Source organism: Clarias gariepinus, chromosome 23, assembly GCF_024256425.1.
Source record: "Clarias gariepinus isolate MV-2021 ecotype Netherlands chromosome 23, CGAR_prim_01v2, whole genome shotgun sequence".
NCBI lineage: Eukaryota > Metazoa > Chordata > Actinopteri > Siluriformes > Clariidae > Clarias > Clarias gariepinus.
Window position 1 is genome coordinate 25,482,330 of NC_071122.1, and position 25,171 is coordinate 25,507,500.

At 44.4% G+C, this 25,171-nt stretch overlaps 1 protein-coding gene across 2 annotated transcripts in view; it reads right to left on the reverse strand.

The window, feature by feature from the left end:
- LOC128511287 (plexin-A2-like) overlaps positions 1 to 25,171 on the reverse strand; it is a 74,476-nt gene that overhangs the window by 48,743 nt on the left and 562 nt on the right. For both annotated transcript variants that reach the window (XM_053484066.1, XM_053484065.1), the window contains exons 2-5: positions 24,324 to 24,486; positions 5,811 to 7,091; positions 4,230 to 4,412; positions 1,203 to 1,331 (exon numbers count right to left, since the gene is read on the reverse strand). In XM_053484066.1, coding sequence (XP_053340041.1) covers positions 1,203 to 1,331; positions 4,230 to 4,412; positions 5,811 to 6,986 — 1,488 coding nt within the window. In that variant the 5' untranslated portion in view covers positions 6,987 to 7,091; positions 24,324 to 24,486. The remainder of the gene's footprint in view (positions 1 to 1,202; positions 1,332 to 4,229; positions 4,413 to 5,810; positions 7,092 to 24,323; positions 24,487 to 25,171) is intronic.

Genomic DNA, 25,171 nt, shown 5'->3' on the forward strand with positions numbered 1-25,171 from the left:
CGGCACTGACGCTTTCACAAACTGCCATCTACTCACTTTTTATCTTAAGAGTAGGGCAGAATTCTCCTTAAATCATTTCCTTACATTTTACTCCCTTCTCCACAAGCTAAACGCTCTTATCCTCTGTCCAGTTTTCTTTTCCTTTTGAAGCCATGTTGATCAGATGGATCTGACGGTCCTACACAGCTCTATTATAGGGGCTTTACACAGTTGTGATTGGAGCAGTCTGATTAGGATGACGTCATGCAGCCAAGGCGGTGCTGTGAAAGCTTTATGCACATAAACAAAACTTACAGATGCGTGACTGGTGCTGGGTTTAACATTTTATTTTCCCACCGTTTAACTACAAAAAGCTGTAAAAACTATAACGCCCGCTGTAACGCGCAGCCTCCTTTACGGCTCTCAGTTTTCCTCTGCGCGGTCCTACTCCTCGCTGAAAGTAAGAGTAGGACGCTTCTTAAACAATTCCTACTCCTACTCTAAGTTAGAAATATTTTTAGTTCCCAGAACCCTCCAGCTCTATCACTGTTTACGGCAAATACAAAATAATAAATAAATTCGCACACACACACGCACACACACACAATAACTACAACAATACAACAATACTGCACATGATTTATGAAAGAGGACAAAAGACAGAGAAAACCACACGCAAGGCTGAGACACGCAGATAGATTTTTGAAGGCAGATAAATATCTGGCGGTGGGTGAACAGTTTATTTCTTTATCCCTCCATCCTGACTTTCTCCTTGAGAAGAGGACGAGACGCTCTTCATCTATAAATGATGGACTCGTCTCCTTCGCTCCATCACTCAGCTCCGGAACGTCTGAATCGTACCAGATCTGATGTGAGTGCAGGAGGAGACAACCATATGTCTGCTGTCAGCCCTGATCTCTGTGTGTGTGTGTGTGTGTGTGTGTGTGTGTGTCTACTACACTCATAAACCTTTAAACAGTGAGCTAGAGAGAAGCAAAAGAGACAGACGAAACAAAAACAGATTCTCACGTTAGCGTCTCCTGCTGAGAGTTACGGGTCAAACGGTAAAGCTGTGAAGTGTTTGTTCACGATTGTTTACATTACTGCACATTTTAACCCTCTGTTTAGGCTGAAGTCAAGGTCAAGTTCGGCTCCATGGACATGATGGTGCTCATCAATGCCAAAACTAACATTCACACACACACACACACACACACACTTACCTGAGTGCGACTCATGGTGTAAAGGTGGTGGTGGTCTGGGGAAAAAGCCATGTCAGGAAGAACAGAACTTCCATCCTTCATCACCTTCACTGTCTCATAGAGGATCGCAGACACACCGTCTACACGCACCTGAGAGACGGAGACGGAGACAGAAAGACACCAGGGCTCGTATTGACTAAACATGTCTCAAAGTAGGAAATCTCTCCTAAGTGGCCAAAAATTCTCAGAATGACGGCATTTTGGTCCTAATTTTAGGAGTAGGAGTAAGAGCTATTTATCAACAATCTTCAACAAAGATAATCGCTCCCATCTTCACCAAAATGTAGGAGAACTGGTTGGGAGTAGCGAGGAAAGAGACACGTGTGGAGGAGAGACGTTTGAGTCACACAGTGCTTATAAAAGACAGTTGTTTTTTTTAACATTACGTTTGTTATGTAACTGGTCCATTAACGAACATTCTGCATTCTGTCTCAGCAGGTGATTGATACTGTACAGTCTTTAATAACAAACAGTGACACAGCAGCAGCGTCGGAATTAACGAATTAAACTCCAGATCACGTGCAGATTCATACATTTCCACGACACGCAGCGTGAACTCAACAAAGAGTGAAAAACAATCTGCGTTCAGCGAGTCGTGGGCTTCATCCCTGGAACACACATCCAATAATCGTATTTATATATTTATATTAAATTATTGTACACTACTGTTTCTTTTAGAAACGACTAAGCTAGGATTATTTCAGTCCTAAATGAACTTTTAACGAGATTCCTGGGAGTGATTCTGAGATGCTTAGTTATTACAGGCCCAGTTCATTACACACACACACACACACACACACACACACACACACACACACACACACACAGAGGGAGGAAGACTAAAGACAGACCGACAGAGAGGAAAAAACTGATCATGAGATATCACAGTCATTCAGGCTGATTTTAGCCGTTTGTGTGTTAAATAAATTACCGTCAACATAAAACCTGCCGACTGGTTTAATATTTTGGATCGCGTCCCATATGAATAAACATTTACTACTTAATGAACTGATGGAGGCTGGCGGTGCTAACTAGTGCAGGATGTCGGGTCCATGTCCATCAGCTGTGTAACGCTCTGAGTGTGTGTGTGTGTGTGGAGATTTTTCTAGGGTTAAGTCTTAAACCTTGTAATGAAGCTGAGGTTGATGAAATCGATTTGGAGCGCAGCCTGAGATCATTATCGAGTAGATCGTAAAACCCGATTTGGAACACGGCCGCTCAGACCTCCATTAGCTAAAGGCTAATTCTGTAGCGGGATTCCTCCTCGTCCGCCGCTCTATTCGTTCACACACACAGAAACAGAAAGCGGCACTTAATCTCCACCTACGGATTACACACACGTGTATATACTGTATGTCACACTGGGGAAAATCCTGATCTTTCTGGAAATTTGTACAGAGATAAACTCTGTGTGTGTGTGTGTGTGTGTGTGTGTGTGTGTGTGTGTGTGTGTGTGAGAACAGTATACAATTTAACAAATAAACACCCATCACATTCCAACAAACCCTCTGTTTCCAGCTTCATGCACAATATTATGCCCTCGAGTCAGAATGAAAATGAATCCGCTGTTTAATGTAATGAATGCGTTCGGCTTCCGAGCGGCTATGAGGGGCGTTCAAGTCAAACCGGGACTTATAAAGGTGTAAGAGCGATTGACGTTTCCAGAAGACTCTAAGCGCAGTACGGTGTTGAGACTAAAGCAGTAAAACATCCGAACGAGGAGGTGGCTCAGAGAACACACTGTAGTTCACGTGAACATTCACCAAGTGGAACGCCTGATCCTTGATGTTCAACACTGCAAACCTAAGACACACACTCATTCACCAACACCATGACAGGAGCTCGGCTGGGAGTTACCGTCACGTCCCCCATACAGTCCTGTTTGTGCAGACATTAAAGGAGTTCCTGGGAGGCCGGTGTTTCAGACGTGATTCAGACAGGTGGTCTGATCATAGCTTCGGCGTACTGAGAGAACTCTCTGCCCTGGTGGTGTCCAAGCACTAGTGACACACTGGGATAAGTGCATTAGTGTATCAGGGGATTATATAGAGACATAAAGGGAGTTTTCACTCTGTAAAACTGTCTTCTCTAATTCTGTACAATCAAAAGTTCCACTTTGACTCGAACACCCCTGGGACTTTAACCCACTGGACACACTGTGTCTCTGCAAGGACGACCTAAAGCCATGCAGCAAAAAACTAAAGAATGCACATCAGCACAGGCCCTGCCTATCTAGTGTGTGTGTGTGTGTGTGTGTGTGTGTGTGTGTGTGCCCTAAAACAATACCTGGGACCGCAGTCTCGCCGGTGCAAAGTTCCCACTTCCTCCCGCGGCGCTCTGGAGCGGTTTTTCCCACGCAGATCTCATATTATTATTGTGAAATAAAGGAAGTGCGGGCAGTTCCCGGGGTCGCGCGGAACAAACGGCGACATCAGGAACTTTACACCCAGCGCCTTTTAATAAAAACATGCCGTTATCTCTCTATCCGGAGTGTGAGTGTGTTAATAGACATTAACACATTGGCATTTCAACTGGGTGCCGCGGATGCTAATAGTTTAGACGCTAAGGAGACTGGGTCTGACTCCAGGCATCAGACGCTCATGTTTTTATTTTTATTTTAAAATACATTTAAGAAAAAAAGTCAGGAATTCAGAGCTGATAAATATCCCTGCGCACGCGGGCCTCGGGCTGATCTTACATCAGACAGAATGGACGAGCCTTAATGGACTTTTCAGACAGACAAACGGGCTTAGGGTGACCTTTGAGCCCTTTTTGAGTGTGTGTGTTTGTGTGTTTGTGTGTGTGTGTGTGTGTGTGTTTGTGTACAGACAGCTCTCTGTGACCAAGAGCAAAAAAATCCACTAATGGCTTTTCATGAGAGTGTTTTGCTAGTTCTGGGTCATCTAATCTTTGGAATCTCACACACACACACACACACACACACACACACACACACACACACACACAAGGTTTTGACATTCTACTAACCTTACGAATGTTTCCAGACCGGGTGCCGAGGAACGCCACACTGTATCCGTGGTAGACGTACGCAGAGATGGAGGTGAGACGCTCTGATGTCTCCGTGTAAACAGCGAGACCTGAGACGAGCTCCGAACCACCGAGAGGCTGATTAATGTCCAAACCACAGAAACTGTCTCCTATAGGCACCGGCTGAGGACAGAGAGAGAGAGACAGAGAGAGAGAGAGACAGAGAGAGAGAGAGAGAGAGAGAGAGAGGGAGAGGGAGAGAGAGATTATACTGGGAACACTGGAAAAGAAGCTGAAATGCTGGTACTAATGGAACAAGGTAAAAGCAAATAAAACAATAAACAGGACATGGTTCAGAACAAACAGCAGGTGAACCTTAAACTAAAAAACAAAGCAAATGAAAGAAAAAAGATAAAAAGAAGCTGTAACTGTAAGAACTGTAATAGTACGGCAGGAAGGACAAAATAAGACCAACAATTACGAAGAAGAAGAATTAGTTGGGGCTGTGGAATTTGGTTCTTATGTAAAAGATAATCAAATAAAGAAAGAAACATTTAGGAGATAAAAGAAGTAACAAGAAAGAAATAGTTCAAAGATTCAAAATAAATTAAGCAGAAATTGTTCTGTTCAGTTCAATACATTAAAGCAGAAAAACTGGGAAGAAATGAAACGTCAAAGAGAAAATTAAGAACAAATAAGAAAATGAAGAAAACAATGATGCGTGAGGACGTGATTTAAACACCAAGGGATGAAAGAAAAAGAAATTAACATGATCAAGAAAATTGCGAGAGAAAAAAATATAATCAGAAATGAACAAAAGAAATTAAAGGCGAAGAGAAATTAGATGGGATGAAGGTGAAAACGAAGCCAAATGAGTAAAAAAGTACAAAGAAATAGATCATGTCCCCCGCTGTGATGATGAAGAATAAAAAGAAGAACATGAAGTATTTTTTCCCGCGCGCTCGTCACGGCTGAGGGACGGCGTTCACGTGACGTCCGGCTGTTACGGCGTATAAAAACCCTCGTGAAAGGTTTAATTGGGAGCGACGGATAAATAAATCACATTCATGCCTAAACACGCGTCAGTTAGCTCCTAACTGACCTCACACCGATTGTTCAGCGGTTCGGTCGGTCCGATCCAGGACGGATAAAGAGATCTGATGTGACGCGTCTGGACGCTCCAGTAAGCCAGACATTTAGGTTAGGGAGAGCGGCTGAAATGTCACTGCACACGCAGAATTGAATTTCGCTTCATCGCATGGAGACGTGCAGGATTGTTGTCATGCTGTACATGATGGTACACAACTCTAAATGTCAGTGAGTAGCACACACACACACACACACACACACACACACGTTACCACGGAGCTGAAACGCTCAGCAGTGTCATTTTGGAATTTCCTGGACAACTAAGCAAGAAAACAGGAAGTGCTTTTGTGTTTATTTGTTGTGATGATTTAACTGGTCATATCGATCAGAACGGCACAGCGATAGTCAAAGTAATGTTAGTACGATGTTAAAAAGCGTCTAGACTTTCCCTGAAACGTTGTGTGCATTTAAATTATTTTTTTTTTAACATACCGCTTTTGTGCACTGGACGTCTTTTCCCAGAAGCCAGTGCAGCTCTAGGTTTCCTTCCCCCTGGTAGCACGACCTCAGCCTCTCTTTGATCCGCACGTTAATATCCCGGATGGTAAAGATGCAGAGCGTTGAGTCATCCGACGGTCTCCGGTACTGTTTCTGTCCCTTAGAGAAGACGGCGAAGAGGACGTCGTCCTGTTCTGTGATGTTTAGCGCAGCGGCTATGACGCTCCCGGCTTTAGCCAAAAACGCCGCCTGCAGCAGACGGTACTCGATTCGGTTCTTCACGCAGCCCACCGGCAGGGAGACGTATGAATGGAACTTATCATCGCCTTTGCAGAGCCGAACCACACGCGATGTGTAGAAGAGTTCTCCGGGAGTCTCCGTTTCCGGCTGCACGGTCAGGAAGTACACAAAGTTACCGCTGGAGAAGCCGTACACATAGTCAATGTCAAAGTGCGTAACCAAAGCTAGCGTATCAGACGGGATCTTGACTAGCGAAGAAACGAAGTCGGTGTGAAGCTCATAGTCCAACATGGCCGCCGATTCAGGGTCTTTAGGCAGCTTGCGGCTCGAGATGGTCGGAAAGTAGTCCTGTTTGCCGCCAACGGACGTGCCGATGTACAGAGTGGCGTCCCTCTCGTGGTCTCTGCCTCGATCGCGGCTCACGATCACGCCGCTCATGCCGCCGGTCTGGTTCACGCTGGAGAAGTAGTGCTCCTTTTTATGCGATGGTTCAGCCAAGATGAAGAGATCGTCCAGTCTCAGGATCTTGCACACGCCCTGATAGAGGCTCCCACATGCCAGCAGGCGGTTGTACACGTCATCGACCAGCAGGAGCTTGTTGACGTTGTCGGTTCTGGCGAGAGGTTCGGAGCACGGCTGCATGATCAGCGGGGGATAGCACGCCTGGTTGTCCAGCTCCGGCCCGGTGTTGTGTGTGACCAGCGGTACCAGATCGGACGAGAGCTTGTACACACGGTTGACTCCTCCCACGTACACCGTGCCGCTCGACTGGTGGACAGCCAGGTGACTCAGGCTCCATTCAGACCTCTCAGACTGGAAGACATTAAGGGACTGACAGGAACACACAGACAAGAAGATGGAGGACAAACAAATCAGAAATGAAAGTTTTGACTCAGGACCATCAAGTCCAGCATCGAGATGTTCCTCCATTCTCAGAGAGATCAGTTTCCAAGGAGGAGACTGGAGCTGTCGGTCTCTCCTCCTTATACGGGTGGAATGGGCTGAAAAAACTTCTTTGGTTGTCACATCATGGTGCTGAGAAGAGAGAGAGAGAAACAATCAGACAATCAGACAAACTTCTCAAGACAGATCCTGGACAGGAGCCAGATGTTACAGCAAAATTATAATCGATATCATTGAGATGAAAACTATTACAAGTTGAAAGCAGAAAGTCTCTGGAACTAAACAGATTCCCTTCACTGGAAGGAGGAGGCCCGGAGCTGCCAGCTCCATGAAGACATGGTGTGTTAAGAGTGTGTTGGAGTGTAAAAAACTCATGTGTCCTGCACAGAGCCCTGAGTGAACTCTACACCACTGAACCATCAGCTTTGGGATGAACTGGAGCCTCATAAACATCAGCGCCTGAGCTCACTAGCGCTCCTGTAGAGTGTGCTAATGAACACGACTCCACACCACCATGACACGCTCTGATATCTACATGGCCTTCACAGAACACACGGGGACGGGACGTTCATCACGCGCATACGGGTGTGACGGTCAGGGGTGCACATACTTTTTGCTATAAAGTGTGCTGATATTCTGTAACGGTGTCGTTAGCGTTATAGACGCTTCGCTCATTCATACACGTGTACTTAACGTGACGCTGATATTTGCGTGATGAGATGAGGTCACGGGTTCAGTTCCAGTAATTATGCACATATTTATCCCTGACGATTAGCCGAGCGTATGTGCAACAGATTCTCATTTTCTCCTGTTTTCTTCGAGTGGTATGATTTGCATTTCATTAATTAAAACACTCGCTAGCCGTTTCTCTCTCTCTCTCTCTGTCTCTCTCTCTCTCCTTCTTACTCTTTAGCTCTGTGTCTCTCGCACTCCTTCTTTAGTTCTAGCATAAATCAGAGTTGTGACACGTGTAATCAGTTAATAAGGGGTGTAAGTTCTGCCCATATAATCAACACAAAGACACAAAGACAGAAAAAGAGAGATGGAGAGAGAGAGAGAGAGATATGGAGAGAGAGAGAGAGAGAGATGGAGAGAGAGACAAAGGGAGCGAGAGAGACGGGTGGAAAGTGAGCGAGTATGCCTTCGTCTCTGACTCCTGTGAGCACAGAAAGCTCATTAACTAACTGTGACTGCAGGGGTGGTCTTCACCTCATTACACACACACACACACACACACACCTTACTGTGCATTAATCCTGTCATTAAATTAGCATGTAAATGAATTAATTATGCTCCTACATGTTTACATCTCTCTCTCTCTCTCTCTCTCTCTCTCTCAGGAGTCATGTTCATCAGTTAATCAGCGAGACTGTTGTTCAGTAATAAACCCCCCCGAGCCAGGCTCCACCCCGTCCTCACTCTGCCCTTTAATTTCATTTGCACATTTTATGCATATGCATTATGCAAAAGACAAACAGCGGTAGTGGTGGGGAGGCGCCAGGAGACGAGCGGTTTGGGGAAACGAGGCCTCTTTAGGAAACACAAATGATTAAGATGTTCAGAACAGTGGGCTGAAGGGTGAGGTGGGGGGGGGTCAGGGGGGGTCACGGTCACACGCTGTGTGTTAAACACACACACACACACACACACACACACACACACACAAGCGCTGATGTTAATCTCATCTTCGCTGTATGAATTCATTATGGAATCACAGGGCGAGGACTCGAGTGCTCACGAGCGACAGCGATGATCCAGCGCATCAATATGAACATAAACACATGAATATTTATATTTTCACTGTATAATTTCACTGCTTGTGTTGAGATTTCAGACAGGACCGGATTAGAATGGGATTTGGGACAGAAGCTGAAGATCAGTGACGGTGGGATTAGGGGTGGGTGGAAACTGCATTCTGATTGGATACAGTGACATTTGATCCTATATTTCATGTGCTGTTGTGGTCCACAGCCGACCATACGATCCACACACCACTTGACACAGATTGAGACCGGATGCTCTTCCCGAAACAAATGGAACATTTTAAATGGAAACAATATTCAGGACGTCCACTGTTTAAATAAAATATTCAATACTCAATTGATAAACAGCAATATGTAAAACATCACCAATATAGATGACTGACATTATCACCGATACTTCAGCATGTTCAGAGGCAGACGTATATCAGGGCCTGGGGGGGGGGGGGGGCGTGATGGGGACTCTCGCTTGTGTTCCTCCCTCAGCCTCCACTGATCCCCAGTTCTCCATGTAGCTCTCCTCTCCTAACACACCTCTCATCATCTGCGCTCATCCACATTCACCTCCAATATCTCTGTCTTGCATCACACACGTTTTGTGCTGCTGTCACTTTTCATTTGCTGGATCAGTTTTGCACATCTCAATCAGCACTAGTCTATCCACTGATTACACTCCTCATTGCCTGTATTCTGCACATAGTCACTTTATCCTTCTTATATATTTGTATATTTCTTTTTGTATATTGTATAAAACTTCGTTTTTCTTTTAGTCATCCAGTTGAAGCATGATGATCTTGTGAGTGTATACTGTATAATATCTATTGTATAATAATTCATGCTAATAGATGTTTGTAATTTTTTTAGGATCAATAAGTATCTATCTATCCATCTATCCATCTATCTATCTATCACTCAACACTTGGCTACTATCATTTGTGTAATAATTATTCGTGGTCATGCTGCTGTATAACACAGTCGGAAACTGCAATCCTCATTTTTATAGGTTTTTATTTTGTCCTACATTTTCCTGTAATTGTACGAGTTATTCGTAATTCAGTGTTTGTGTCCTTCCTTCCTTCCTTACCTTCTTTGGGAACAGTTGGCGACTATAACAAGCCACAGTCATTTCCTTCTGCCATTAAAGTTTACACTTTAAAAAAAGAAGTAGATGAAATAATATAAATAAATAAATAACTAATGACAGTCTATGTGATTTCCGCATAAACACCACTGACACCACTTTCCTGGGTCTGGGTCGGTTTGGGACTACAGTAGTTACGCGCCAAAGTTTGTACAGAGGAATAATATATATTGTTTTAATATTCCTGCATAAGCTTCACAAGCACCACTAATAATAATAATAATAATAATAATAATAATAATGATAATAATAATAATAATATGGCTACTTTTTATTATCTTGGGCAGGAAAACATGTGTTCTGGAGGGGTACTATATACTGTATATATATATTTTTGGGGAAAACATAGATAACATAGTACTGTTTATATAGTACATAATGAGCTACAGAATGAGTTCTAGTACTAGATAAGTACTAGTACTAGTAAGTTCTAGATATTGTTTGTGCTTTTTTTCTTATCATCATACACAGTACGATATGTAGTGAAAGGCTTACACAACCGCCGGTGACCTTAAAAAGAGAATTAAAGCTTATAATAAGAAATAAATATGAATAAAAGAAATACGATAGGAAAATTACATTTAACTAGGATAAAAATAGAAATAAAAATAGAAATATACTGTACAATAAAACATTTAAGAAATTTTGAGATTTGTTGAAAGAAAGATGATGTGCAAATATGCATAAAAAAGTGTCTTATTAAGGTGCCATTATTAAAGTGTCTTTGTGCAATGGTCCGGAATGTAAACGTAAACATGTAGTGTAGATGTGAGTGTAGATGTGCATGTATTTGTCCATAGTGTCCATGGATAAAAAAAAGTTTGTGTTAGTCTGCCAAAGTGGGCAGGTTAAAACTTAAAAGCGTAATATAATATGAACTTTTATAAAAAAAAAAAAAAGGTGATATAAAAAAATTTTTGTGCACGCAAAAACTGTATTGTGTTTGGGAATAAGGCGTATATATATATAACACCCTGGTTAAAAATGTATAAAGATGATCAACGACGGATCATCAGATCAGTATTTTGCGCAGGTACTCCACAACAGGAACGGGCGGGGACTACAATCTGATTGACATGATCAGCAGACATTAGGGGAATTAGCATAATTGATCAATTGAATGCAGAGCACCAGATCTGTGTTAAGACGAGTTTACAGTATCGTGAGTGGGAGAGACAACATCAATTATCAATTTTACATAATTGAAATATCAATTATGTAAAGAATGTTTTGTGAACTCTTGTGACTCTTAGGACATGCAGCATTCCACACGCGCTTATCAGGACGTCATATCAGATTTATAACTAATCCTGCAGAATCTCTCTGTGTGACTGCAAAGTGTGTGTGAAGACGTGTGTGTAAGGAGAAGGCAGTAATAACTAATAATGAAACCGTTATGTTTAATATTAATATTTAATCGTAAGTTAGATCAGGAGTGATGTTTAAGTAATGAAGGAATAACGTTTAATATTTAATTCTGTCTTACACGAGGATTATGGAGCGTCTTAAAGCGTTTTACGGCACTAATAGATGCACATTACTACTGTACACACTGAGAGGCTAAAGCGCATCGCTCTGCATGTACAGTGTGTTCCTCGTCCTCTCGCCCTTACCGGGGTCCCAACCACAAATCGTAGCTCCACACTGGGGGGGTGGGTGGGTTGGGGCTACTGGGAGGGGGCCAATACTTTCGGGAAAAAGTGACCGAGGCTTAGATTTAAACACTTTTGATTTAACACTGGTGTCTGTGGAGGTTTACAGCACCGACCGCACTGCGTTTAGGGAGTTGAGTGGAGTGGTGTTGAGTGTGTGAGTGGTGTGTTGAGTGTAAGTCGTGTGTTGAGTGTAAGTCGTGTGTTGAGTGTAAGTCGTGTGGAGTGTGAGTGGTGTGTTGTGTGTGAGTGGTGTGTTGTGTGTGAGTGGTGTTAAGTGGTGTTAAGTGTGAGTGGTGTGTTGTGTGTGAGTGGTGTGTTGTGTGTGAGTGGTGTGTTGTGTGTGAGTGGTGTGTTGTGTGTGAGTGGTGTTAAGTGGTGTTAAGTGTGAGGGGTGTGTTGAGTGTGAGTGGTGTTAAGTGGTGTTAAGTGTGAGTGGTGTGTTGAGTGTTGTGTTGAGCGAGTGGTGTGTTGAGTGGGGTTAAGTGGTGTTGAGTGTGAGTGGGGTTAAGTGGTGTTGAGTGGTGTGTTGTGCGAGTGGTGTGTTGTGTGAGTGGTGTTAAGTGGTGTTGAGTGTGAGTGGGGTTAAGTGGTGTTGAGTGTGGTTAAGTGGTGTTGAGTGTGAGTGGGGTTAAGTGGTGTTGAGTGTGAGTGGGGTTAAGTGGTGTTGAGTGGTGTGTTGTGTGAGTGGTGTGTTGTGTGAGTGGTGTGTTGTGTGAGTGGGGTTAAGTGGTGTTGAGTGTGAGTGGGGTTAAGTGGTGTTGAGTGTGAGTGGGGTTAAGTGGTGTTGAGTGGTGTGTTGAGCGCGAGTGGTGTGTTGAGTGGTGTTGAGTGGTGAGTGTGAGTGGGGTTAAGTGGTGTTGAGTGAGTGGTGTGTGAGTGGTGTTAAGTGGTGTTGAGTGTGAGTGGAGTGTTGAGCGAGTGTTGAGTGTTGAGCGCGAGTGGTGTGTTGAGCGCGAGTGGTGTGTTGAGCGCGAGTGGTGTGTTGAGCGCGAGTGGTGTGTTGAGTGGGGTTAAGTGGTGTTGAGTGTGAGTGGGGTTAAGTGGTGTTGAGTGTGAGTGGGGTTAAGTGGTGTTGAGTGGTGTGTTGTGTGAGTGGTGTGTTGTGTGAGTGGTGTTAAGTGGTGTTGAGTGTGAGTGGGGTTAAGTGGTGTTGAGTGTGAGTGGAGTGTTGAGCGAGTGTTGAGTGTGGAGCGCGAGTGGAGTGTGGAGCGCGAGTGGTGTGTTGAGCGCGAGTGGTGTGTTGAGCGCGAGTGGTGTGTTGAGTGGGGTTAAGTGGTGTTGAGTGTGAGTGGGGTTAAGTGGTGTTGAGTGGTGTGTTGTGTGAGTGGTGTTAAGTGGTGTTGAGTGTGAGTGGTGTTGAGTGGAGTGTTGAGTGGAATGGAGTGTTGAGTGTGAGTGGTGTTGAGTGTAAGTCGTGTGTTGTGTGAGTGGTGTTAAGTGGTGTTGAGTGTGAGTGGTGTTGAGTGGAGTGTTGAGTGGAATGGAGTGTTGAGTGTGAGTGGTGTTGAGTGTAAGTCGTGTGTTGTGTGAGTGGTGTTGAGTGTAAGTCGTGTGTTGAGCGCGAGTGGTGTGTTGAGCGCGAGTGGTGTGTTGAGCGCGAGTGGTGTGTTGAGTGGGGTTAAGTGGTGTTGAGTGTGAGTGGGGTTAAGTGGTGTTGAGTGGTGTGTTGTGTGAGTGGTGTGTTGTGTGAGTGGTGTGTTGTGTGAGTGGTGTTAAGTGGTGTTGAGTGGTGTTGAGTGGTGTGTTGAGCGAGTGGTGTGTTGAGCGAGTGGTGTGTTGAGCGAGTGGTGTGTTGAGTGGGGTTAAGTGGTGTGTTGAGTGGGGTTAAGTGGTGTTGAGTGGGGTTAAGTGGTGTTGAGTGTGAGTGGGGTTAAGTGGTGTTGAGTGTGAGTGGGGTTAAGTGGTGTTAAGTGGTGTTGAGTGTGAGTGGAGTGGTGAGTGTGAGTGGGGTTAAGTGGTGTTGAGTGGTGTGTTGTGTGAGTGGTGTTAAGTGGTGTTGAGTGTGAGTGGAGTGTTGAGTGTGAGTGGAGTGTTGAGTGTAAGTCGTGTGTTGTGTAAGTGGTGTTGAGTGTAAGTCGTGTGTTGAGCGCGAGTGGTGTGTTGAGCGCGAGTGGTGTGTTGAGCGCGAGTGGTGTGTTGAGTGGGGTTAAGTGGTGTTGAGTGTGAGTGGGGTTAAGTGGTATTGAGTGTGAGTGGGGTTAAGTGGTGTTGAGTGGTGTGTTGTGTGAGTGGTGTGTTGTGTGAGTGGTGTTAAGTGGTGTTGAGTGTGAGTGGGGTTAAGTGGTGTTGAGTGTGAGTGGAGTGTTGAGCGAGTGTTGAGTGTGGAGCGCGAGTGGAGTGTGGAGCGCGAGTGGTGTGTTGAGCGCGAGTGGTGTGTTGAGCGCGAGTGGTGTGTTGAGTGGGGTTAAGTGGTGTTGAGTGTGAGTGGGGTTAAGTGGTGTTGAGTGGTGTGTTGTGTGAGTGGTGTTAAGTGGTGTTGAGTGTGAGTGGTGTTGAGTGGAGTGTTGAGTGGAATGGAGTGTTGAGTGTGAGTGGTGTTGAGTGTAAGTCGTGTGTTGTGTGAGTGGTGTTAAGTGGTGTTGAGTGTGAGTGGTGTTGAGTGGAGTGTTGAGTGGAATGGAGTGTTGAGTGTGAGTGGTGTTGAGTGTAAGTCGTGTGTTGTGTGAGTGGTGTTGAGTGTAAGTCGTGTGTTGAGCGCGAGTGGTGTGTTAAGCGCGAGTGGTGTGTTGAGCGCGAGTGGTGTGTTGAGCGCGAGTGGTGTGTTGAGTGGGGTTAAGTGGTGTTGAGTGTGAGTGGGGTTAAGTGGTGTTGAGTGGTGTGTTGTGTGAGTGGTGTGTTGTGTGAGTGGTGTGTTGTGTGAGTGGTGTTAAGTGGTGTTGAGTGGTGTTGAGTGGTGTTGAGTGGTGTGTTGAGCGAGTGGTGTGTTGAGCGAGTGGTGTGTTGAGTGGGGTTAAGTGGTGTTGAGTGGGGTTAAGTGGTGTTGAGTGGGGTTAAGTGGTGTTGAGTGTGAGTGGGGTTAAGTGGTGTTGAGTGTGAGTGGGGTTAAGTGGTGTTAAGTGGTGTTGAGTGTGAGTGGAGTGTTGAGTGTGAGTGGGGTTAAGTGGTGTTGAGTGGTGTGTTGTGTGAGTGGTGTTAAGTGTGAGTGGAGTGTTGAGTGTGAGTGGAGTGTTGAGTGTGAGTGGAGTGTTGAGTGTAAGTCGTGTGTTGTGTGAGTGGTGTTGAGTGTAAGTCGTGTGTTGAGCGCGAGTGGTGTGTTGAGCGCGAGTGGTGTGTTGAGCGCGAGTGGTGTGTTGAGCGCGAGTGGTGTGTTGAGTGGGGTTAAGTGGTGTTGAGTGTGAGTGGGGTTAAGTGGTGTTGAGTGGTGTGTTGTGTGAGTGGTGTGTTGTGTGAGTGGTGTTAAGTGGTGTTGAGTGGTAAGTGGTGTTGAGTGGTGAGTTGTGTTGAGTGAGTGTTGAGCGAGTGGTGTGTTGAGTGGGGTTAAGTGGTGTTGAGTGTGAGTGGGGTTAAGTGGTGTTGAGTGGTGTGTTGTGTGAGTGGTGTGTTGTGTGAGTGGTGTGTTGTGTGAGTGGTGTTAAGTGGTGTTGAGTGAGTGTGGAGTGTGAGTGGAGTGTTGAGCGCGAGTGGAGTGTTGAGCGCGAGTGGAGTGTCAGTGGGGTTAAGTGGTGTTGAGTGTGAGTGGGGTTAAGTGGTGTTGAGTGTGAGTGGGGTTAAGTGGTGTTAAGTGGTGTTGAGTGCGAGTGGTGTGTTGAACGCGAGTGGTGTGTTGAGCGCGAGTGGTGTGTTGAGCGCGAGTGGTGTTGAGTGAGTGTTGAGTGTGAGTGGAGTGTTGAGCGTGAGTGGTGTGTTGAGCGCGAGTGGTGTGTTGAGTGAGTGGTGTGTTGAGTGAGTGGTGTGTTGAGTGAGTGGTGTGGTGTTTGATGGTGTTTTCTGTAGTGTGTGCTCAATGGCAGAAAACTGGATGTAGAAATGGTATTAATCAACACAGAGTCTCGGCTCAGAGCTTCACAGATGCTGCCCGTCTCCAACTTTGTCCATTAGAGCCACAATAAAACTGCCACGAGCAAGGGACAGGCGAACACACACACACACACACACACACACACATTAAATTTCTCTCTCTCTCTCTGTCACACACACACAAACACACACCTCAGGCTTACACATGGTTTATGGACAACACACTGACCTCTGTCTCTGTCTCTCTCAGGTTTATTACTGCCATTCATCACTCTCTCCATCTCTTTCTCTCTCAATCCGTCTCTCTTTCTCTCTCTCTCGGTTTTCTATCTCATGCACCCTTGTGCTTTTATTTTTCATTATATCTCCCTCTCTTTTTCTCTTGTTACTTCACTAAGACACTTCAAGACAACAGTGTGGGTGTGAGTGCGTGTGTGTGTGAGTGTGTGTGTGTGCGCTCCTGTGCGTCCGCTAACAAATTATTAAATCAAACAGAAACAGCGACATGAATTAGAGCAAATAAATCAAACAGACTAAAACAGACTCTCTCTTCTCTACATCTGCGTCTCTGTCCCACTCTGTTTAAGTCTCTGTCTCTCTCTCTCTGTCTCTCTCTCTCTGTCTCTCTGTCTCGTCCTGAGTCGGATGGACTGACCTCCTCTACTCTGCAGGTGACTAATTAAAACAAAGAAATCTACTGGGTTTATTCACAGTGCTGTTTCCTAACCGTCATCAGCTTCTGTGTGTGTGTGTGTGTGTGTTCTATACTTCTATTTTTATACATCATAACCTTCAGCTTTAAGCACAATTATTCGCATAAAATCCAAAAGTAGTTTATTTAGCTCCAGCGTCTCGTTATCACAACTGAGCCAACGGTTCTTCTATCGCCCTGCAGAATTGTGGGTAATCGTCTCCCCTGTGCCACTTGTATAGTCAACATCCGTGCACATGTGTACTGTTTACTATAACACTGAGACCACATGTGTTTCCACTTAAAAAGCATCTTTTGGTTTGTGTTTGTGTAGGACAACTTTCACCCTTATTTTACCCTCTGAGCTGCGCGATAGATGTGTCAGTAGGAATGTTGTTTATAGTGCCGTTTTTGTCACAAAAATAAAAACATTCACACAGAGCATTAACGGGTGTCACACAGTTCATGACCCAAGTGGTTTCTTCTTCTTTCTCCATTTGGACCGCAGAAAAAAACAACTACGTCTTTACCGCCACCTACTGTATACGGTTGTGTAAGTACGGATCGGAACCGATGGGTTAGGGTAAGGGTTAGGCCAGGATCGGAACCGATGTCATAATGTGCACACAAACCTGCGGGGGGGAAATCGTTTACCTTTGATTACCTTCAAAGGTAAGGTGCAGGTTAATTTGTTTTATTTTCACTTTATATTTTGTATTAATTATTTTTTTATGAATATTTTTGGTTTGTGGAACGAATCATCAGAGTTTCCATAATTTCTTTTGGGGGAACTTTGAGTGTTTTGATACAAGCACGCTTCTGAAATAAATTATGCTGGCAATCCAAGGTTCCACTGTACTGCAATATACTGTCTATATATACTATCTATAGCCAATCGTATTAGTATCTTAGTTCTGGGAGCATGTTCATAAGTTGGATTTGTTCTTAAGTCCGACAAAGTAAGTCTTGTACCGGTGAGGCCGACTCATTTCTCCCGCACCCCAGGTTGAAATAACAAGACATTTTATACTTAAACACTTAAATATTGTATATAATTATTATAATAATAAAAACTGGTATCTGGTGCACTACAGTGTCTATCCTTCTATACAACAGATAGCGCTGTGGACAACTTTACAGAGCTGTATGTTTCCTGTGGGCTGTACACTTTATTTTATGCACAGATGAGCTGCAAGCTATCCCTCGTGGTTCTGGTGTTTATCTGAAGGCAGACGACATCGCCGTACTGCTAGTGGCTTCGTCTGCTGTTACACATTATGTTCGACTTCCAGGTCGAAGCCGGGGGCGGGGTCTGTGGAGCGTGTGTAGAGCGTCTCGGCCGATTCCCGTGTCTACACACGCAGGAGCGTCTCGACTCCTAACCGCAGTTTCCGTGTGCGAGTCTGATTCAGTACGATTTAAGACAGGCCAACATGTTCATATTAGTTTCATTAGTCCGGTTTTATTCGCAGTGACACATCGTCATGTGAGCGTACGACTGGGCGGCGTCTGTTTCTGAGGATGGAACACACAGCGTGCACGGGGTGGTGTGTAAGTGATAAACAACGCTGTAGTGACACTCAGCCTTCGGCGCTCACGCAACACACACAGTAAAAAACAGCAACTCTTGGTGCGACTGCAGGCAGGACACACTCGCTCTGAAACAGAATAAAGACAAGCTGCAGAGTCCCAGAGTCGCTCCAGACGTTCCGACCTCGGGCTGATTCTGACAGAAAGCATCTGGAGCCGAAAAAACACACGACAAGATCCTCCGAGGAACAACAGCTGTCATATCCGAGAGGGAGAAAGCACACCACAGCTGCTCGAGGCAAACGCACACACACACACACACACACACACAGTGTAAGCGCCGTCTGTCCTCACCAACTCCACTCGTAAGCCCCACTGACAGGAAAAGAGCACTGTCCTTTTTTACACAGATATAAATCTTGAGAAATGCAATGAAATTGAATTTGCCTTCTCTGTGTGTGTGCGTGTGTGTGTGTGTGTCATTCCTCCAAAGTGTTTGAATCAAGGACACTTCATCTTAGTGACAGAAACTGCCGACTAGACCGAAAGAAAAGAAGTCTGACTCTACCCGAGGACTCACGCACACACACACGGCAAATTCAATTTCAGTCAAGACTTAGTCGAGACAAACACCCGGTGTTTCCGCGCGTCCAGCCGAATAAATGAGGATGATTAGAGGATCGGCTTACGGGCCGGAGGGGCCAGAAATGGGTCAAACACACACACACACACACACACACACACACACACACACACACACACTCAGGGGTTCACTGCTATGTACAAAGGCATAAATAATATGTGGGAAAAAATTTCTCTGAAAAAAACAAAGAGAGAGACAGAGAGAGACAGGCAGAGAGAGACAGAGACAGGCAGAGAGACATAGAGAGAGAGACAGAGACAGACAGAGACAGAGAGACAGAGACAGACAGAAAGAGAGAGAGACAGAGACAGACAGAAAGAGAGAGAGACACGGTGGTGTAGTTATTAAGCATGACTTTTAGGTGAATGTCATCTTTAATCAGATGCAGAGCCAGAAGAAATACACCCCATTCAGCTCTTTATGACCCCCCCCCCCCCCCACCAACACACACACACACACACACACGTGTCCTGCATATATGAATGAAGAGTGTTAATTAAACACACAGATGCTGATCATAAGTCCAGGCGTCTCAATGCAGAATATCACCAAATCTCTACTGACATTTACACCCAAGACCTTTTATCCTCTAGCGCCGTCTCTCTCTCTATCCCCGTCTCTCTCTCTCTCCCTCTCTTCCTCTCTCTATCTCTCTCTCTCTCTCTCCCTCTCTCTATCTCTCTCTCTCTCTCTCCCTCTCTTCCTCTCTCTATCTCTCTCTATCCCTCTCTCCCTCTATCCCTCTCTCCCTCTATCCCTCTCTCTCTCTATCCCTCTCTCTCTCTATCCCTCTCTCCCTCTATCCCTCTCTCTCTCTATCCCTCTCTCTCCTGCTCTCCCTTTCTCTCTCTATCCCTCTCTCTCTCTCTATCCCTCTCTCTCTCTATCCCTCTCTCCCTCTCCTTTTCTCTGTCTTTCTGCTCACACATTCGCTCTGAAAATGACACTAACTAATGCACTCATATTTACAATCACAATTATGCTGCTTTCTGTGTGTGTGTGTGTGTGTGTGTGTGTGTTTTATGCCAGCGTTTGCAAAATGAGTTCTGCCAAAATTGCCATCTGCTCAAAAAGTCGACACAAAGCTGGGAGCTGTCAACACTCTCCACCCATCCGTGTTCTCCTCTTCCCACACACACACACACACACACACACACACACACAATGCTGGTGCCAGTAAGTTGCCATTTTTCTGCATCTTATATGTTTTTTTATATTTATATATATATATATAACCTGTGTCGTGCAGTTTGCTGACTGAGGTGTACAGAAGCTAATAGGTTGTGGTTTCCGTGGCAACGGCACGTTCCACACCACGACGTGCTGTTCTCTGATAAATAAAACATTGTAAATCAAAGTGGGTGGGGCTTAACAAAGGCTCGGTAACTGTCACAGGGACAGACGTAGAACTACAGACAAACTATAACGTAACCATGGTAACCGCTATAAGCCCCGCCCATTCCATATCCTGGTGCACGATGTGACAGGAAGTGACTGTCCCTCTGCACTTGTCACTGCCGCTGATTCAGGAAGTTTCTCCCGAGAGTTTGTGTCTCCACACACACACACACACACACACACACACACACACAGAGATAGGTTAGGCCGCCAGGGAGGACAGAAGGTCTTCTCAGTTAGCTTGTTATTAGCTAGAGAGCGTGAGAGTTCGCTAACTCTGGTACAACGACTTCAACATACGGTAACTTTCAAAAACATTTAGCTACGGCTTCGTCATCAGCAGTGTGCAGCAGAAGCAGTGATGGTGTTTGATCAGGACCCCCCAGTATAACTGTTATCAGCATTATCATCAAAGTCATCGTCATCAGCAGCAGCTTACAGTGACTGTAGTAATTGTTATTATTACCCACATAATCATTGGTGTGATTGTCATCTTCATCACCCGTATCATACACCTCACCGCATGTTCCTTTACACTACCTGATAAAAACAAGTCACACCTGGAGTATGGTGCACACCATCAGGGAAGAAGATGAAACCCTCCATAGATGTGATCCTCTGGTGGTTCAGGACATTCAGGTGGTCAGCTGACTTCATTTTATTGCCCCATAACGTTACTGAGTCTCGACCTGAGTAACTCATCAACCCCAGATCATAACACTGTCTCCAGAGGCTTGTACAGTGGACACTATGCATGATGGGAGCATCGCTTCATGTCCTTCATTCATGTGTGTGAATGCTCTTACTGTCAATATCAAACAGATTTCTGGTTCCTACAGAATTTTATTTAACCAAGCAACTTATACAAACACCAAATATTATTGATCTCCCTTTACACTCGCTCAGGAGGTTTCTTCTGTGAAGTTGAGGTTCAGGTCTGTCCTTTAGGCTTTTAATAAAGTGTCAGACAGTTCTTACCCAACTCCACTCATTTCAGCTTCATCTCCTAAGTCGTTGTCTTTGCTTGATGCAGGACACTCATTTGAGATCTTTTGGACTGTGGGATTTGTCCTCCCATATGGATGTTCAGGAAACGAGAAGAAATTATCCAATCAGATGCTATTTGCTCATTTAAACCAAAAATGGCGACTTATTTTTGGACACAGGCAGCTTATGTCCTCATTTCAACCGCCTGCACCAGGTGATCTTCATCAACCCCCCCCCAACACCCCCCCCCCCGAGCTTGAATGTGTCCACAGAGACTCGCCAGGCTGAATAACTTCCTCTGCTGCCTTAATGAAGAGAAAAACAGCTTTAGACAAAAGAAGAGACGTCCATCACAGCCCTATCGACCTTAGCCATCTCTCTCTCTCTCTCTCTCTCTCTCTCTCACTCACACACACACCTAATGAAAGGAAATCATTGAGACTACTGTACATAGACGTATAAAAAAGACTCAAGCTCTTTCTGGATCTCAATAAACCAGGACGAGGAGGATCATAAACTCCCGCGAGGCAGAAGCTGCCGACTCAGTGCACTCACGAGAGACACAAATAAGCGCGCACTTCATTTAGCTAAAAGTTTAATGAGCCTCATTTGTTTAAGAAGAAGTCCTTTTCACTCTGTATAACAACCCCACACCGGCGTGTTCGCGGGGCTCTGACGAACCCGAACACTCCAGGTTTACACTGTGAGGTTTTCAGCTCGATTTTGTCGTCAGGGATGTTAAAGGTTCTTTGGATCCGTTCGAGTTGAGAAGAACGGCGGGAGCTGCATTTACACGGATGATATTTCTTCAATCTGATTGAAATCTTTCTGATTACAGATTCCACCCTGACTGTTCACATCTAGGCGGATCTGATAAGATGGGTGTTTATATACACAAACTACGTACTCTCATGGAGTTTGGAACTGGAAGCAATATTTCATCTCAGAAAATTCATCACAGGACCTTCAGTAACGTTTTCTCAATGTAAAGCAAATCATGCGCAGGACGAATAGATTGAATCTGACGGGTTAAGAGAGAGAAACCATCAAATCAGGTGTTTACTTGGCTAATACTCACCTACAGAACAGATTATTAAAGCGTTCATGATGCAGTTTTATTTCGAATATTAGGGTCCATGTAAACGTGCCGATTGTACGAAGTTCTCCTTCAAGCTTCTTCTACAGTGCTTGTGTAAAATTCACCAGTAGTAGGACAGAAAACCCACAGGACACCGAAAGATACGGTAACAAAACACAAAAGCAATCTCATGTGGAGAATGTGTGTGTTGTTCGGCGAGCGTGTTTTCTGCTCGAGCTGATTTCTGGATTACGTTGTGTAATGACGTGAGCAGAACGTGAATGCTTTCTTCCATCACAGGTTTATTGTTAGAGCATCTTCAATGTACTATCCAATGCAGAGACACACACTCTGACACGCGCCCCGACACACGCGCCCCGACACACGCGCCCCGACACACCGAACCCAGTACAGCTGTGTGGTATCGCAGGTGGACTTTTGACTCAATTCGATTCGATTCCTGGACGTTGTGATTTTCATTAACACATTTAAGTTCAACACTAAAAATGAAGCACTGCCTGTGTTAATAACAACAAAATATTTTTTATTTTAATTCCAGAGTTTGGATTATTATTTTTTTTTTTACACAATGCAGCATTTTTAAAAACGCTACTGTTCAGATTTACACTATCAACTCACTACTGTCACTTACGTACACGATAATGTTTTAACAATGTAAACGCAGCTCCTGATGTTCATTTCAACTCGAAAAGATCGACAGAATTCTTTAGCATGGTGTGATCTTTGTTTTGTTTTGGATTTTTGACGATGATTTTCTTGCGCCTCAACACTTCCAGCAAAACACTTTACAAAATTTAAATTCGACACAATCAGACGACTAACAGCTGGATTTGCTTAAATTTTGTATTTTTTTTTGCAGATGTTTTCCCTCTGATCTGAAAGCGTTCCTCAGAGACTTGGAGTGTCAGGTTCACACCCTAATGGTAACCTGTGAGCTCTGTGAGCTCTGTGTGTGTGTGTGTGTGTGTGTGTTTGGGGTGAGCGGTGACCTACAGTGCAGCTCTTTTATCACTCCTTGAGGGGTCCAGTCACCACTGAACAGCACCTTTGAGACAACCATGTACTGGATGACTGAGAATCCAAACAGACATTCAAAACATATGTGGCAAAATATTGGCACTTTTGAAGAATTCTATGCATAAAACCAGAGCAATTTGTGTCTTTGGGGGAAAATGTTACTTGCTGTTGCTTTAAGTGTCTATGAACTCGCTTGTCTTCTGTAACCATTTCCTGTTTCAATGGAGTATAAACATAAGGTAACACACAGGGAAAGTCCTTTTGTCATCCATCAATGTGGGCAAAACCACATGAGGGGAGAAATGAGAAAAAAAGCTGGGGCTGTTTTTAAGGTCAGTGGCATGATGGGTTCCACTCAGTACGAGAACATTACCGGGAAATCTGCCAGGAGGCTGAACCTATCTCCTAAAAGGCAATGACTTGAAGCACATGTTAAAAAAATCAACAAAGAAATGGTGCAGGAACAGAAAATCAAGGCTCTCTCCGTCTCTAGACTGAGTGGAAACTCAAAGGAAAACCTCACAGGAGAACATCAAGAACCTCACAATGACCTGCAACTGTTCTGCATGGAGGAGCAGTCCACCGTCCTCCACAGTGACAACTAAATCTACATGTCTCTAAAAATTCATCTCTCTTAGATATTTGAAAAAAAAAAAAAAAAAAACAGTGCATGTGACTGATGGTGCTTAGTTAGTAACCATCATAACCAGTGTAAGGATCTATCCAATGATGGAAACTTCACAGCACTTGTGTACGATGCTCTGGACAAGAGCTTCAGCCAAATGTCTAAATGTAAATGTAGGTGATCTTTGTTGAGCACTAGAGAAAGAGGACGAGTGTCCGTCAGTCTCTCAGTTTAGCTTGGAATCTGGACTGTTGTGGAAAATCAAAGGAAAACTTTGTTTACAAAAACATGTTTAACAATAACATCTTGACGCGTCCCTAGAAAATGTAGCTGCTTTTTATGAAGGGTGCCAATATTTCTGCACCGCATCATCTCAATACTACAATCTCAACACTGGTCACGAGCTCATTTATTACAGCTGATGCTCATTAACACCACGAGCCGTTAAACGTCCGGTGGGGTGTGTGTGTGTGTGTGTGTGTGTGTGTGTGTCTCGCCCGCGCGCTCATTAAACTCAGTAAGGTGTTAATTACAGACTGGAGGTGTTTAGTGTTAGTGTTTAGTGTTAGTGTGCTAGTGTTAGTGTGCTAGTGTGTAAGTGTGTAAGTGTGTTAGTGTTTAGTGTGTTAGTGTGCTAGTGTAAGTGTGTTAGTGTTAGTGTGTTAGTGTAAGTGTGTGTGTTAGTGTTACACCTCAGGTGTTCAGTCAACACTGATAAAAGCGCAGGTGTGTGTGTGTGTGTGTGTGTGTTCTTTAATAAACATTAAACCGTATAAACACCGCAAACATCAAACGCGCCTGACGTAATTATTAATTACAATGTAACGCGGCTGCGCGTGCGGAGAGCGGAGACGGGCTTACCTGCACCTGCACCTTCACCCGCGCGACCAGGAGGAGGATGAAGAGGAGGATGAGGATGTAATGAAGAAGATGTTGCTGCTGCTGCTGATGATGATGATGATGATGAAGACCAGCTCACGCAGTGCAGTCCCGACTGTGTCACTTTCACGTGCGGCTCCGCGCGCTGCCGTTCCGACCGGAGAAACGAATGAATGAAACTCGGGCAGAGAAACGGCTGCTGCCGGTCCGGGTTGCCAGATTGAGCCGAATTCTTAGCAATGATTCTCCAACGAATCGGTTCCCTTTTTGAGACGTTTATTTAAATTATTATTATTATTATTGTTGTAAACTAATTCAGGTAAAAATGTAACTTTTATTTTTATTTGTCACGTACACAACCTTACACAGTATAATATGCAGTAAAATGTTTACACTACAGGAAAGATCAAACAGAATAGGAGGGTCAGAAGAGGAAAATAGCACTGGACAAGAATGTACAATAAAAAATCTACAAGTACACAACATACAGTTACTATGTGTGTGTGTGTGTGTTTGTGTGTGTGTGTGTGTGTTAAAGTGCTTACTGTAGTTGGTTTTGTTTTAAGAACAGATTTAATCAACAAATCCTTGAATTGATTTAATCTGTTCGTCTTGAATCAACAAAACAAACAAAACAAACGAAAAACAGATTTAAGTGGGTTGTTGTTTTTTCTTTATTTTTTACCTACTATGTTATTCTTTTAAATTTAATATGTTTATATACATTTAAATGCTATTTATCAATATTATTGTAATCAATCTTTCATAACTGTTTAGGCAACAATCTATTTTTTTCTTCACATTCCCTGCTAAACTCAGTCGACTCCAGG